Raw genomic sequence first — 14,507 nt, 5'->3', positions numbered from 1 at the left:
TTTTTGTGTTGATTTGATGTTGGAGTTTGGGATTGAGAAATATATTTAAAGTGCTTTTTACATGTTTTTGAAGCACTATTTTATTCAAAAAACAGATGACAGTCCGCCAAAATTTTTACAAAAATTGTTAATTCTTTAAATGTGTTAACTGTTTCACTTCAGTTCAAAAAAAAAAAAATTAACACCTATAAATAGTGCTCACCACTCCAAAAAGAAGTAAGAAAATTTTTAAAATCCCTTGTAGTGTATTTAATGGATTATCAGTAGACGAAACTGGTAATTCATTAGGTATACTACGGGATCATATTATACCTTACAGAGGGGTAAGGTGTGACATACTTGATTTGCAGAAGAGACACATGAAGAAAAATTATAAAGACCCAACACATGGATTCAAATACATGGATCCTAACCTACGTACATACAATCCTAAGATCTCCACCATATTTGTTTCACTAGTCTACCATAAAATTACATGAATAACATGAACTATATAGATTACTTCACAGTCTAGATGTGTACCTCATTTGCTGAAACAAATTGCTCCACAACTTATTTAAAATGAGAGCCTCCAAAGATCAAGAACAAATGCAGACTCATTTTTCCTTTTGTTACTCATTAAAATGTTTATAAGGCTCTTATATATACTTGCTCAAAGCATGCCAACCTTTTGGCAAAAAGTTACATGACTTCATGCATGTAACTATTAAGAAAAGTTGCATCTCTTTATGTAATTACATCTTTTAATCAATGTACACGAATTTTGGATTTTGCCACCTTTTGGCAATTTACATGACTTTTGGATTTTGCCACCTTTTTGACAATATACATAAATTTTCATACGGTTATTCTTGGTACTGATTTTAAGTATAATGGATCCGGGTTGATCCACATGGATGACTCAAACCATATTTCCAACATCCCCCACTCACACATGATGGGTAACTCTTATTTTAAGTTCTATACTTTCATGCTTCACAAATAGACCATGTGACCAGTGCATACTTCAAGAGCTCATTTGCTATATACCTGTTAGGATAATATGGCATCTCAATTGATGAAGCTTATAGTAAATGTAGTATGTAGCACCCTAGATCATTTATCACATTCTAATCTTTTCCGATCTCATTCATATATACTGAGTTCATAATTATGTTTATATCGCAAATATAAACATAATTGGTTGACCTATGAGCATAGACTAATGTGACAATTTCAATGATCTTTCTCTTTTTATGATATTCTTAACTTTAATTTAACTTGTTTTTCTAAAAATGCGCCTCTAAACTGAATCTTTCATAGTCCTTTGGCAACAACCTAAGATAGTGATCATTAAACTAAGTCTTGAGTAACTGATTAAAGTCAGAGGGTACTAGGTAAAGATTACTTATAATCTTTAGGATCTCATAAAATACCAAGTAGAGATTACACTTTTATTCCCCTTGGTGGACACAAATCACACATGTGATATGAATCACATGCTATGGTATTTGCTCTTTTCCCATGGAGGTATGTCTTTATCAAATACCATATAAATGATAATTAAACACCCTAATGTCAAACTTTGAGTTCACTTGTCTACTTTTTCACATTAGAACTCACATATGGTATTCAAGACATATAATGTGACTCAAATCACATATGGTCAATGCAATTACTTAGCTTATAATGACTCTAGTTCCTTGTCTCTTTTCCAAGGCAAAATTTCATGTTATAAGCTTTGAGCTTTTTATATTGTTATCACATAAATGATATTAAGCTTGTAGTTATCTCATCCCCTTCCACCACTAAAGCTATGGAGGCAATTGCCTGTGTGAGAAGGCCAATATTTTTATCTGTTCGATGTACTTTTCAAGTTCTAATATATGTTCCAAACATATATACTCACATATGTATATGGATCTGCGAAATATGCTAGGCATATTAACATGTTTGGGAAAAATATAAGTACATTAACAACATCTAAGCAAACCCAAAGATTTAATGTGCCTATTATAAATATTTTTTTACAATAGGTTACTATATCATACATAGATGTGCACTTTATGTTCATTTTTCTTTCTTGCAACCATATTTCTAACAAAATTATATTTAGTATCAATACGCTTTTAGATATTATTAATATCCTCTTAATTGTTTTTCAATGTTGATGTCCTAAATTAGATTGGTATCTACTAACCAACCCAACAACATAGTAGATATAATTTCACTAGCATAAAGGATTTTTCCATTTGCTCCATTTTTTGTAAATTAGCCAATTCCCATACTTGGTTTGATTTCATAGAATGTATCTCTTTCCCTATTGCCTTAATCCACCATTTATCCTTAGCAAGGCATGTAAAGGATGCACTTATTTTCTAATCATCACTTTCTTTAACTTATGGAGTAACTATAAATGCTTCCCTTTCGATTTCAAAATGAGAATGAGAAACATACATATGACTCGATTGTCGTGATTGAAATTGATGAATTGACTTATCAATGTTTATGTTGCTCCCATTGGGAACAACAATATTAGATGGATTTACTACAAATGGTATTTTAGTGTCAATAGGAACCAATTCCTCAACTAGTGCTCCCACTCAGAAAAGAATCCATTTCATGTTGTAAAGCAAAAGTAGTCTGGTCCATAATTTCATATAAAGATAGATACTGACATATCTCGCGGTATCAAGAAAATTCATTCTTTAAGAATATGAATCTCATCATTCAAATTTAGTTATCATGTCACTATCTTTTTCACTCATAAATACATGTCCTTTTGATTATTTTGAGTATCTTATAAGGATACACTTCCTTCCACTTGGACCAAAATTTCCATATTTATGAATAGGATTGTGAACCAAAACAACACACCCTTAAGGTTTTAATAACACTTAAGTTAGGTTATCTATGAGTCCATACCCATATGGAGTTATAGTAACTGATTTAGATGAAACTTAGTTAAGGACAAATGTAGTGGTAAACAATTTATTGTCCCAATAGGTAATATACAAATTAAGAGTCTCTTACTCTTTCAGGACATATGGAATTTTCACATTTATATATAAATATAATATAATATGAGACAATATGCAATAAATTTTAAATTCATAAACATAAATATCCTTTACAATAATTAATTATGCTAACACTTATTCCATAATAAACTTAGAATAGAAAGTTCATTATGTTCCCAATTATCATCTAACATTTTAATGTGCAATAAGTTTAATGTAATTAATTATTTAAGGAATTATAATCTTAAATTATGTGAATTTAAGATTAAGCAATAATTGATTTAATATCTAATATTGAAATATTTAATAAGACAAATTTACGCATGTTTTATATGCATAGTTATTTACATATAAATAACTTTCTAAAGATATTAACAAATATATATATATATATATATATATATATATATATATATATATATATATATATATATATATATATAATACCACAAGTGAAATAAAACAACAAAAATTTCATATTCGTATCATATATATATTCACCTCAAATAAATAAATTTTTTTTTCAATCTCCAATCCAATTTAGAGATATAAAATTCTAAAAGAAATTTAGAAGCTAAAATTAATTTTAAATAAAGTCAATTAAAACTAATTTTAATTGAATTCATCAAAATATTAATTTTAGTTTACCCTGTAATTTTAGAAATAACTTAATTCTATTTCCCAATCCAATTAGGAAATATTAATTCCAAAAAAAAAAAATTTATAATTACTATGATTAATTTTAATGAGATCAATTAAAACTAATTTTAATTGAATTCATCAAATTAATTGCCTAAAAAAATGCCATTTATTTTAGAAAATAAATTTTCTTAAATAATATATATTGAATTAAATAATTTTTAATTCAATATATATTTATCCAAAAGCCCTTTAATTAATTCTAGAAATTGGTTTATAAAATTAATATTGAATTAAACATATTTAATTCATATCCTCATAATTTTATTTTGTAAAAAAAATTATTTTAATTAAATAAATTCTACAATTTTTACATTTTGGTCATAGGAAGACAAATCACATGACTTGATTTACATACGGCACAACGTCATATTTATTCTATGCCATCATTTCGCACTTTAAGCTTATTTTTATTTTTCTGGGTACATATGGCTCTATTGTCATTTTTCTTTTCTTTTCTTCTTCCTCTTCTTCTTCTTTCTTTTTTTTTTTTTTTCATGGAGCCATTTTTGGTTATGTTGGCAAAAACCAACTAGTGCCATTTTCATGTGAAAAAAAAAGAAAAGATAACTCCTTTACGAGTTAACCCAAATGATGTTAAAAAAATCATAAAATGCACTGAAAAAATCATAACACATTTTAATAAATACTAACACCTTAATCAGGTTAGAAAACTTCATAAACTAGGAAACAAATATTTAGGACTCTGATACCAATGAAGAAAAATTATAAAGACCCAACATATGAATTTAAATATATAAATCCTAACCTATGTTCATACAACCCAAAAATATCGATAATATTTATTTTACTAGTCTATTATGTAATCACATGAATAATATGATCTGTATAGATGAGCTTACAGTCTAAATATGTACTTATTTACATAAACAAATTACTCTATAACTTGTTTAAAATGAGAATCTCCAAGGATCAAGAATAAATGCATACTCATTTTTCCTTTCGGTACTCATTAAAAAATACTTGTAAGGCTCTTACATATACTTAGTCAAAGCGTGCTAACATTTTGGCTAAAAATCGCATCACTTTATGCTCGTAACTATTAAGAAAACTTGCATCTCCTAATGTAATTATATCTTTTAACTAATGTATGTGACTTTTAAATTTTGCCACCTTTTGATAATTTATATGACTTTTGGATGTTGCCACTTTTTTGACAATATACATGACTTTTTATATGGTTGTTCTTGGTACTGATTTTAAGTCTAATAGATCCAGGTTGATCGACATGAATGACTCAAACCATATTCCTAACAACATAAGATGAGAACAGGGAAAGAGGGACACGAGAGGAAGGCTAGGGGCAAAGAGTTTTCGGAGTGGCTGAATGAAGATTGAGGAGCATTTTGATGGTCTAAGGTAAAAAATAAGGGATTTTACAAAACAATTGCGTTTTATTTAAATTATTTAGTTTGATTTTTAAAAATTTGTTGCTTTTAAAATTAAATCAAATCAAATAAATAAAAAAATAAAAAATAAAATCCAAAACAAATTTTCATATAAATAAAAACCAAATTTTGAATTGAATTAATTTAGTAAATTATTTTTGTCTACAACTAACTACTGCAAATACTAAAATTTATAGTCAATTACATCAATTATCCCTTAATTTATGTGATTATTTCATTTTAGTATTAACTTTAATTCATTAAAATAAAATCACTCAATTTTATTTTTTTTTTAAATCTCATGACCTAAAATAAAAGATTTCTAAATTAAAAAGAATAAAATTATTTTTTTTAATTTTTTTTACTTTTATAGTTAAATTAATTAATAATTATTATGAATAAAATTATTTTACTTTAATTAAATTTATTAATAAAGTTATTAAATATATATATATATAATATTTGTTATTAATTAAAATTCAATTTATAATAATATGAAATAATGATAATAATAATTTTAAATTTAAAATAATATTTTATTAATATATAATATTTCGTTCATATTTTAATTTTAATATAAGAATAAAAATAATAAATAATAATTTATAAAATTATTTTAATTAAATATCAATTTAATATTAATTTTAAAAAATAACATGAAAACTGCTTTAGCAAGAGACTTTTTTAAAATAAAATTAAATTTGAAAAATTTTATTATAATAAATTAAAATCGGCTCAAATAAAATAATCAAGAATTTTTTTTGCCCTTATCCCTGTTAAAAATAAAACTCTCGCAGGCCGTAGGGCTACCATATGTACGCGTGCGTTTATCCAATGCACGAGTGTTACTCAGAAGAGGGAAACAAATAATAGCAATCGCAGAGAAGAATTGAAATCTAGGGATTCGAGGAGTTGTTTGAGAGATGTCGTATCTGCTTCCACACTTGCACTCAGGATGGGCTGTTGATCAGGCAATCTTGGCGGAGGAAGAGCGCCTCGTCGTCATCCGATTCGGCCACGACTGGACGAGACTTGCATGCAGGTATAAACCCTCTCTTTTTTCATCTTCTCTCTTTGGCTCTCTTCGATTATTACCGGAAATTCAACTTCTTTCAATCTCAAGTACCGATCAAACAACTTTTTTTGAATCTCAAGTACCGATCAAACAACTTTTTTTTTTATTGGAATTCGATTTTCTTGCATTTGTACCGTTCATTTTCCATTATTAAATGCCTAATTGTTGTGTTGATGTTATTCATCTCTCTTTAGAGTGATTTGGGGGCGTAGGATTGTGTGTAATTTTCTGAATTTTTTCTCCCCTCTTTTAATTGTCCGTCCCACAATGGTTGTTTGGAATTAACGTTACGGCGTAATAGTTGTGGAAATGATTTGCTTTTCAACTATTTTCTTGTGGTAGTTTCCTCGTTACAGCTTTTTGGTTTTCGGTGATGTTTTATTCTCCTTTCAGCTGTCAAATGGGTTAAAGTGTTTAATTTGAGTGCATTTTGCTATATTCAACTCCGCTCAACTAAGCCTCTATCCCAAACTAGTCACAAAACTAGTCAGTTATATGAATTTATTTTTTCTACTCAGAAAATGTGTAATGCTTCTAGGTCTCCAAGTCAATTTAGGTCTATTCTTTTTTTATTTCTATCTTTAACTAACTTAAGGCGCTGTACTGGAGCCTAATTATGTCTATACTTCACATGATCAAACCACCTCAATCTCCCTTCTCTCAACTTATCTTTAATTGGCACCACTCTTACCTTTTCTTACTTTATCTAGTCTAGTATGGCCACTCATATATCTTAACATTCTCATCTATGTAACTTTTATCTTAGAATCTTAGATGCATATAACTCTTTCAGTGCCCAACACTCACTACCGTATAACATAACCGGTCGTATGGCTTTACGATCAAATTTTCTTTTCAATTTATTGGGAATCTTACGATCACATAAAACTCCCGTATCACGTCTCCACTTCAACCATCCGGCTTTAATCATATGACTAACATCCTTCTCACATCATTACTTTGGGACAGTATCACTCCATTCAAACTAACTCCTTCCTTATCACCAGTTTGGCCTTCACTGAACTTGCAATGCATGTATTCTGTCTTCGTTCTACTTAACTTAAAACCTCTAGAGTACTGCATTTTGCTATAAGCTGATAAATTTTTGCTTCGCAGGAATTGGACTTGACTTCGGTTCTCAATCTTTACGAGTTAACTGGAATTGCAAGATTATGCTTTTAGTTGAACTAACTAATATTTTGGCTTCGATGGAACTGTTTCTTTTATTTTGTTGGGTGACAATGTATTTGTTTCCTGGCTATCATGCTATATTCCTTTAATCTATGCATGTTGTTATCTGATGGGTTTGTACGTATTTAATGAACTGTTGTTGCATTGTTAGGTAGATTTCTTTATTAAAAATTGGGCTTTTCCATTTGAAAAACGTTTTTGAATGACCAACTCAATCTAAAAGGCTCTAATATCTGTAATAATATTTCCTCTCAAATTGGTTTTGTTGGTCTTATTTAGATGGATGAAGTGCTCGCATCAGTTGCTGAGACAATTAAGAACTTTGCTGTCATATATCTTGTGGACATCACTGAGGTGCCTGATTTCAACACAATGTATGAGTTGTATGATCCATCCACTGTCATGTTCTTCTTCAGAAACAAGCACATTATGATTGATCTTGGAACTGGAAATAACAACAAAATTAATTGGGCTCTCAAGGACAAGCAAGAGTTCATTGACATTATTGAGACTGTCTACCGTGGGGCAAGGAAGGGTCGTGGTTTGGTTATTGCTCCAAAAGATTACTCCACCAAGTACCGCTACTAAGTGTAAGAAAAATTATTCATTGGACTATCCGACTATGTAAGAACCTGTGATGAAAACAATATGTATGCATAAAACTTGGCTTCAGAAATTTGTAGATTGGAATTTCCTGGTTAACTAACTAGGAGTTTCTTATGATGGTATGTTTACATTTTTTGCCTTGTGTGCAGCAATGTATCTGACATTTATTTTGTGCTAGAACAGTGGAATTTTTGCTTGTTCTATTTTTTTTATAAGTTAATTTTAGGTAATCTTATAGGATAAAGGATTTTTATTGTTGCTTCAAATATTCTTTGAAGTATCTTGGGTGTAGTGCAGAGCACATGCACTTCAGCTGTAAGAACAAGTCCTGGCACATAAAAGGGCTGACATTCTTGGCGATGTAGATGTTCCATGTAAAATTACAAAGAGCATTAGATTGTTGATGTCTTGATGATTCGGTTGTATAAAAGGTGGGAATGCATTATGCATTGTAATGTTAGGCTGTTGATCAGTAAGAGATATCTGCTCGATTTTCCTCTCGCCCTATGTTTCCTGACCTTGATCACACTTCCCCCCATTTACCGGGAATGAGATGGTGCCAAACATGACCTTTTTTTTGAACTAGACTGAGCTGTTTTCCAGGGCGATATATGAAAAATTTTTGGTTCCTTCAATAGGACTGGGTACCCCTAGTTAAGTCCCCTCTGTTTCTTATTGGAGTAGACTTAAACTCATAGACAGATTGATAGCTGAGAGCACTTGCCTTCAGGGATCTTTCTCAACATAAGGTGGTCATTTGTTAGGCCTAATCATGTTGTGTATGCATTCAGATCTAGGATGTATGGAACTATACATATTATTTTATTGCTAATTTATTACAGAAAATCAAATACTATCTTGTCATGAATATATTCCACATGAAGTATCATTTCAGTGCATGATGAATCTTCTTTTATTTCTTTGTTATAACCTTTTCCTAATTGCTTCTACTAGCTCTATCATTCCCAAGCCAACTATGTACCATGTAATCCCTGCTAACATAGCATGTAACCAAGAGCTATTAACAATCTCCAATGCCAAAGCACCACCTATATGTTTATTCAAACTGCCAACAGCCTGATCTCTTACTATAATTGCTGCAATTGTTGCAATCACCATTGGAGCTCTCCATCTTATGGGATTCATTTGGTTATCTCCTGTCTTGTAATCTTTCTCATCAAGAACTTTTGGCTCTTTAGTATGTTTTGTAGCCTCTGAGGTGGCTTTAGAGCCAGACTTATTGGTTGAGGCAGGAAGTGCTCCAGCTGATGGAATCCAGTACTCGTCGTGATATAGGTTGGATGGTGCTTGACGAGCAGGTCTTGTGCTTTGGCTTGCATGCTTTCTGGCTGCAGCGGCTGCCCGGAGCTTGTTAATGTTTAGTTCGGTTGTATTTTGAGCAATCTGTGGGAGGTTTTGGTGAGGTTTTGATGGGGGTCCTGCTTTTCGTGATTGCCAATATAACCAATTCGAGATTGATCTAATTGCTTGAATAGCTGATATTCTTGCTTCTCTTTGGAGGTCTGTTTCCTGAAATGAATGGAACATTTATGGTTACATACATGTTAATTAACAATACTTGCATGTTAATGAATTGTTTAACAATTAAACAGAGAACGTGTTTTCTGGTTTTTTTTAGTAAAAACTGAAAATTGGAAATAAATTGCAAAAGTGAAAATGGGAGATAGAAAATTAGGGTTTTTATTATGCTGATTTAGAACCAAAGAATTAAGGGTAAGTTGTACAAAATTGGGGTCACCACCTATCTGTCGTTTCTTATATCACTTTTCCTTTCTCTGTGTTTCTTACGAACTAAGGGGGCCTTTAGCAGGTTAACTCTAGTTTTATAAGAGAAATTATTCAATATATTCATTGTATATAGAATAGATATAGATTTTGATCGTTAAAATTTCATGTTGCATCAACTATAACTATTATTTTCATGCTGTAATCAAGTTACCACACCCTTTCAATAACTTGCCAACTACTTTTAACACTTTAACAATTATAGCACAAAAAGAGATGCAAAGGGCTGACCTTGGAGCCTTGGGCATCTGCCTTGTTCATGGCTTCAACAACTCTGGTTTGGAACTTTTTCAAATCAACAAATATGTTTGAGACACGTGCACCCGCCGTGTTGCCAGCGCCAACTCGCACATTGCCTCTTGGCTGCTTGGACATTAGGAACTCTAGTGCTGCTAAATCTGACCTTTCCACCATCCTATATATTTGGTTAAGAAGAATTATGAAATTATAGATTTTCAAGAATTTTAGAAGGCATCAGAATATCTAACGAACAAATTCTAGAATCAACTTATACTTGAATTATTTAGATTTCATGTGACTATCATATATTTAAATGTTCATGTGATTTTTCTGTGTTAACTAAATCTCATGTTTCAACATAAAAGAAAAACACACAGTAATGACTTTGCATAAATTGCTAAGTGTCAAGGAATAGCTCGGTTGAGACACGAGTCTGCCCCTAAATAAGAACACTTTGGTGTGCTGATAACAATTTGATGTCTCAAAATATGTCCAAGAGGGGAGTGAATTGGACTCTAAAAATAATTTTTTTGTTCTTGCTCAAAACCTTTGAAAAATTACAGCTAGGTTCAACTCAATTGACTAATGTGAAATATGAACAATACAGCTCTATTGACAAGTTGATTCAAAGTTAGGCTATATGCAATCAGTATACTGATCCAACAGATTATATTAGCATTCAGTAGAAATTTCAGTAAACTGAATATGTTCAAAACACAGCAAACAGAGCAGTACACCAGATATACTAACTGACAGCAGATCAAACAACAAGCAGATTAAATCAGATATCAGCAGATTCAGCAGTAAGCTAATTTTATCAGTTTGCAGCAAGGTTAACAATAAACATCATCAGCTTTCATATCAGCAAGAGCATATCAATCATAAAGTTAAAATGCATAAATATAAAGAGTAAGGGTTGAGAAAATGAACACTGAAATTTTATAGTGGTTCGGCTCAACTAGCCTACATCCACTCTCTCAAAGATTCCACTTTGAGTCTTCACTTCATTATTCTTCACTTTTAAAGGCAAGAGACAAAAGCCTTTTACAAATCTTCTCACCAAAGCTTTTACAAGTAGCTTCATACTTCTACCAAGTGTTATCCTAAACACTTTTCACAACCAAGCTTCAATAGGTGCTTGAATGACCTCTCATAAATGATAATAAGGTGTTTAAAACTCACTCTTACCCAATACAGCAGAATCTATAAAGAAGAGATGAGTAGATAAGCCAATAATGAGCAATAAAAACACTTTGAGCACTTTGAATGAAAGCTTTTATGATTTTGAACAGTGGAGAAACTTTCATTAAGTGCAAAATGGCTAAGGGTAGGTGTATTTATAGCTTTGGAATGTTTTTGACCGTTTGAGAACTCATTTGAACGTTACAATTACGAATTTCAAGAAAATAGCCATTATTTTGTCTTTTTCTGCGATGTTGTGCAGAGTTGAGACAGTTAGCATACTGGAGAAAATAGCAAACCAGTTAGCATACTGGAGATAATAGCAAACCAGTTAGCATACTAAACAAGTAGCAAACCAGTTAGCATACCAGGAAAACTTTTCTGCATAACTTTCAAAACTATAAAACTTTACACCAAATCAAGTCAAATACTTTTTAGGCCAATAATGATATTTAAGAGAAAAATCTTTTGAGGGATTGAAAATAAGTATCATTGACTTCTACTCCTCAATTCTTTTCACAAGCAATCCTAAGATAATAAAACTGACTTTTTATACTATATGTACCTTCAAATTTGATTGTCAATGCAGCCTTAAAAGGTAACATTTTCTTCTTTTATCTCCTTCGATTCGTCCTGTGTTATCTTTAGAATATCATCATTTCTTCAAGAGCATGAATTCATCATAAAATCCTTGGTTTTTTTCTTTATTCTTTGAGAAGCACCACACTTAAAATAATGTTAGTTTGATTCTAATTGAGTTTTGGTATCATCAAAATCTATGCTCCTTTGAGCTTGTGGGGTCAACACAATTGATAGAGTATATGTGAAAAGCACCTAAATCAAATTCAATTATTATTTTTATTACACGAATTTGTTTCACATTAAATTAAAATATATCATAAATTATTCGATTATAAATATCAAAATAATATTAAATTCATTGAATTTTATATATTTTATTTAATAATTTACATTATATATGTATATTATAAATAGTTTATATTTTAAATTTTAATGATTCTATAAAAATTTCAAATTATACTTACTTAAAATATAATAAAAATATTTAAAAATATTAATATAAAATATATATTTTATATTTAATTAATTAATTTATATAAATAAATTTGAATATGGATATCAAATATACAAAACCTAAACTCAACCCTATTTTTCAATCCCAAAACCTTTTTTTTTTTAATTTTTTAATTTCGATAGGGTTTGATTGGATAAGTATCCGACACGTTGCGTGCATGTTCTGCCTTCTACTAATTCAAATTAAATGGGAATGAATTTAATTCAAGGTATCATCTAATTCACAATAAAAGGATGAGTTCAAATATGAAGAAAGCAGATATTGATCCTTACGAGATGCAATCAACTGGACATGTATCAATGGCAGCTTGAATTTTGTGCTCAGGATCAGCCCACTGTGCAACCACTCTTGCTCTTCCATAAACAGATTCAATGGCAAAGGTTTTCTCTGCAAATAATGCACATTTCAAGCAACCAACACACTTCACCTCATCCACAAATACTGCTCTCTCTTCGCTTTCCGACCCAAACCACACTGAGTAAATGGGTTTCCCAGTATACCCACGTAGTTCTGCAATCTTTGCTTGTTCCTGCACGACATTAAGAACCAGCCCATTAAAGTTCACCTGATCCCAAATTCTCAAGCCTAAAATTTTCATGATTCATCACCCAAACTTCACTGACCTTATCGTAAGCCAAACGCGAATTTGGATCGGATAGAACAGAGTAAGCTTCGTTAAGAATGATAGCCATGTCATGCCCCGTAGGCCCGGCGATGTCTGGGTGGCACCGCTTCTGCAGCGTACGATATGCCATTTTGATATGCGATTGATCGGAGGAGCTATCGATGCCTAGAAGATCATAGAGGTCGAAATCTGTGATTGAAGAAGAGGTGGAAGCAGCGGGAGGTCTACGACATGACGCAGAACTGTAACGTAGTTTCTTGGAATTCGGAGGAAATGAAGTGAATGGTTTTGGAGTTAAGTTATTAGGTATGATTGAGGCAGAAGGTAAGAATGCAGATGGAAGGAAAGCAGTAGGCATTTTAAAAAAAAAAAAAATTTAATTAATTTCCTCCTCAAAAGAGAAGATGAGAGATATGGCAGATTTTGTTTGAGTAGGAGATATTTGTGGTTCACTTTTTGCTTTTGGGCCGAAGATATTTATTTATTTATTTGAAAATGATGTTTTGGTATTTTTATTATTTTTCTTAAGATCTTGAGTAACGAAAAGTCTCAATATTCAACTTTATTGAGGCATTCTACATATTATTCAAAATATTTTTAATATAGTGTTTTTCTGCTCTTAAAAATATGATTTTTTATTAAATAAAAACAAATTCTATATAATTATTGTTTTATACAATTAGCATCCGGTAAAATTGGAATGCACAACTTAATAGTTATATAGACAATTCCAATATTATTGAATCAAGAGGGTGTTTGGCCTGACTTTAAGATTGTCTTATAAGCTAATTTAACTTTATAATCATCTAAAAATTAAATTAGTTATGTATTTGATTAAAATATTTATAAGTGACTCGTAAATAATTAATAAATAATTAATATATTTAGTAAAAACTAAAAAAAAACTTATAAACACATTTATTATTAAAATAATTAAAAAATATTAAATAAAATTTATGATAAAATTTTAAAAATTAAATAAAGATAATATAATAAAATATTTAATCAAATTAGCTTATTAGCACTAAAAATGAAAAACTGATATCTCTATTATTTTTTTTAAGTTTATTAGTCTAAAAAAAAAATACTATAAACACATAGGGAAATTTACTTTTAGAGGTTATAAACTGATTTGATTAGTTTATAAATTAAGAAGTCGGAGGGAGGAGCTTTTTGTTTTTGTGCTATACATTGTACATTTATAAGTTAGTTTAACCGATTGATTTACTATATTAATCTTATTTAATTTTATAATACCACTATATATCCTTTTTTTTTATCCTCATATTCATTAAAAAAATTATTTTCCTACAACAATTTAAATAAATATTTGAATTAATTTTAATAAAATATTTATCTATAAATATTTGTTTTTTAATTTAAAATTATATCATATTATAATATGATTGAAATATATTTTGATAATATTATAATAAAATATTAAATTAAATAATTATTATTTGAGAAAATAGTTTAATATTCTTCTTAATTATATTTTAATTATAAATTTACTTATAAATTACTTATTAATCACTTACAGGTATTTTAATTAAAAATATAATTGTTTGTCACATCTTAC

At 29.9% G+C, this 14,507-nt stretch overlaps 1 protein-coding gene and 1 pseudogene across 1 annotated transcript; one reads left to right on the top strand and one right to left on the bottom strand.

The window, feature by feature from the left end:
• Positions 1–5,856: 5,856 nt before the first annotated feature.
• LOC131175497 (thioredoxin-like protein YLS8) lies at positions 5,857–8,159 on the top strand (annotated as a pseudogene).
• A 621-nt stretch (positions 8,160–8,780) lies between these two features.
• Positions 8,781–13,351, bottom strand: LOC131175545 (chaperone protein dnaJ C76, chloroplastic-like). The gene is made up of 4 exons (XM_058140137.1): positions 12,927–13,351; positions 12,576–12,832; positions 10,017–10,200; positions 8,781–9,509 (listed from the first exon to the last, which is right to left on the bottom strand). The coding sequence occupies exons 1-4, from the start codon at positions 13,284–13,286 to the stop codon at positions 8,904–8,906; spliced, it is 1,407 nt and encodes a 468-aa protein (XP_057996120.1). The 5' UTR covers positions 13,287–13,351; the 3' UTR covers positions 8,781–8,903.
• Positions 13,352–14,507: the final 1,156 nt, after the last annotated feature.

This window comes from Hevea brasiliensis, chromosome 17, assembly GCF_030052815.1.
Source record: "Hevea brasiliensis isolate MT/VB/25A 57/8 chromosome 17, ASM3005281v1, whole genome shotgun sequence".
Lineage (NCBI taxonomy): Eukaryota > Viridiplantae > Streptophyta > Magnoliopsida > Malpighiales > Euphorbiaceae > Hevea > Hevea brasiliensis.
The sequence above is the reverse complement of the archived record's forward strand: the minus strand, read 5'-3'. Positions and strand labels throughout refer to the sequence as shown.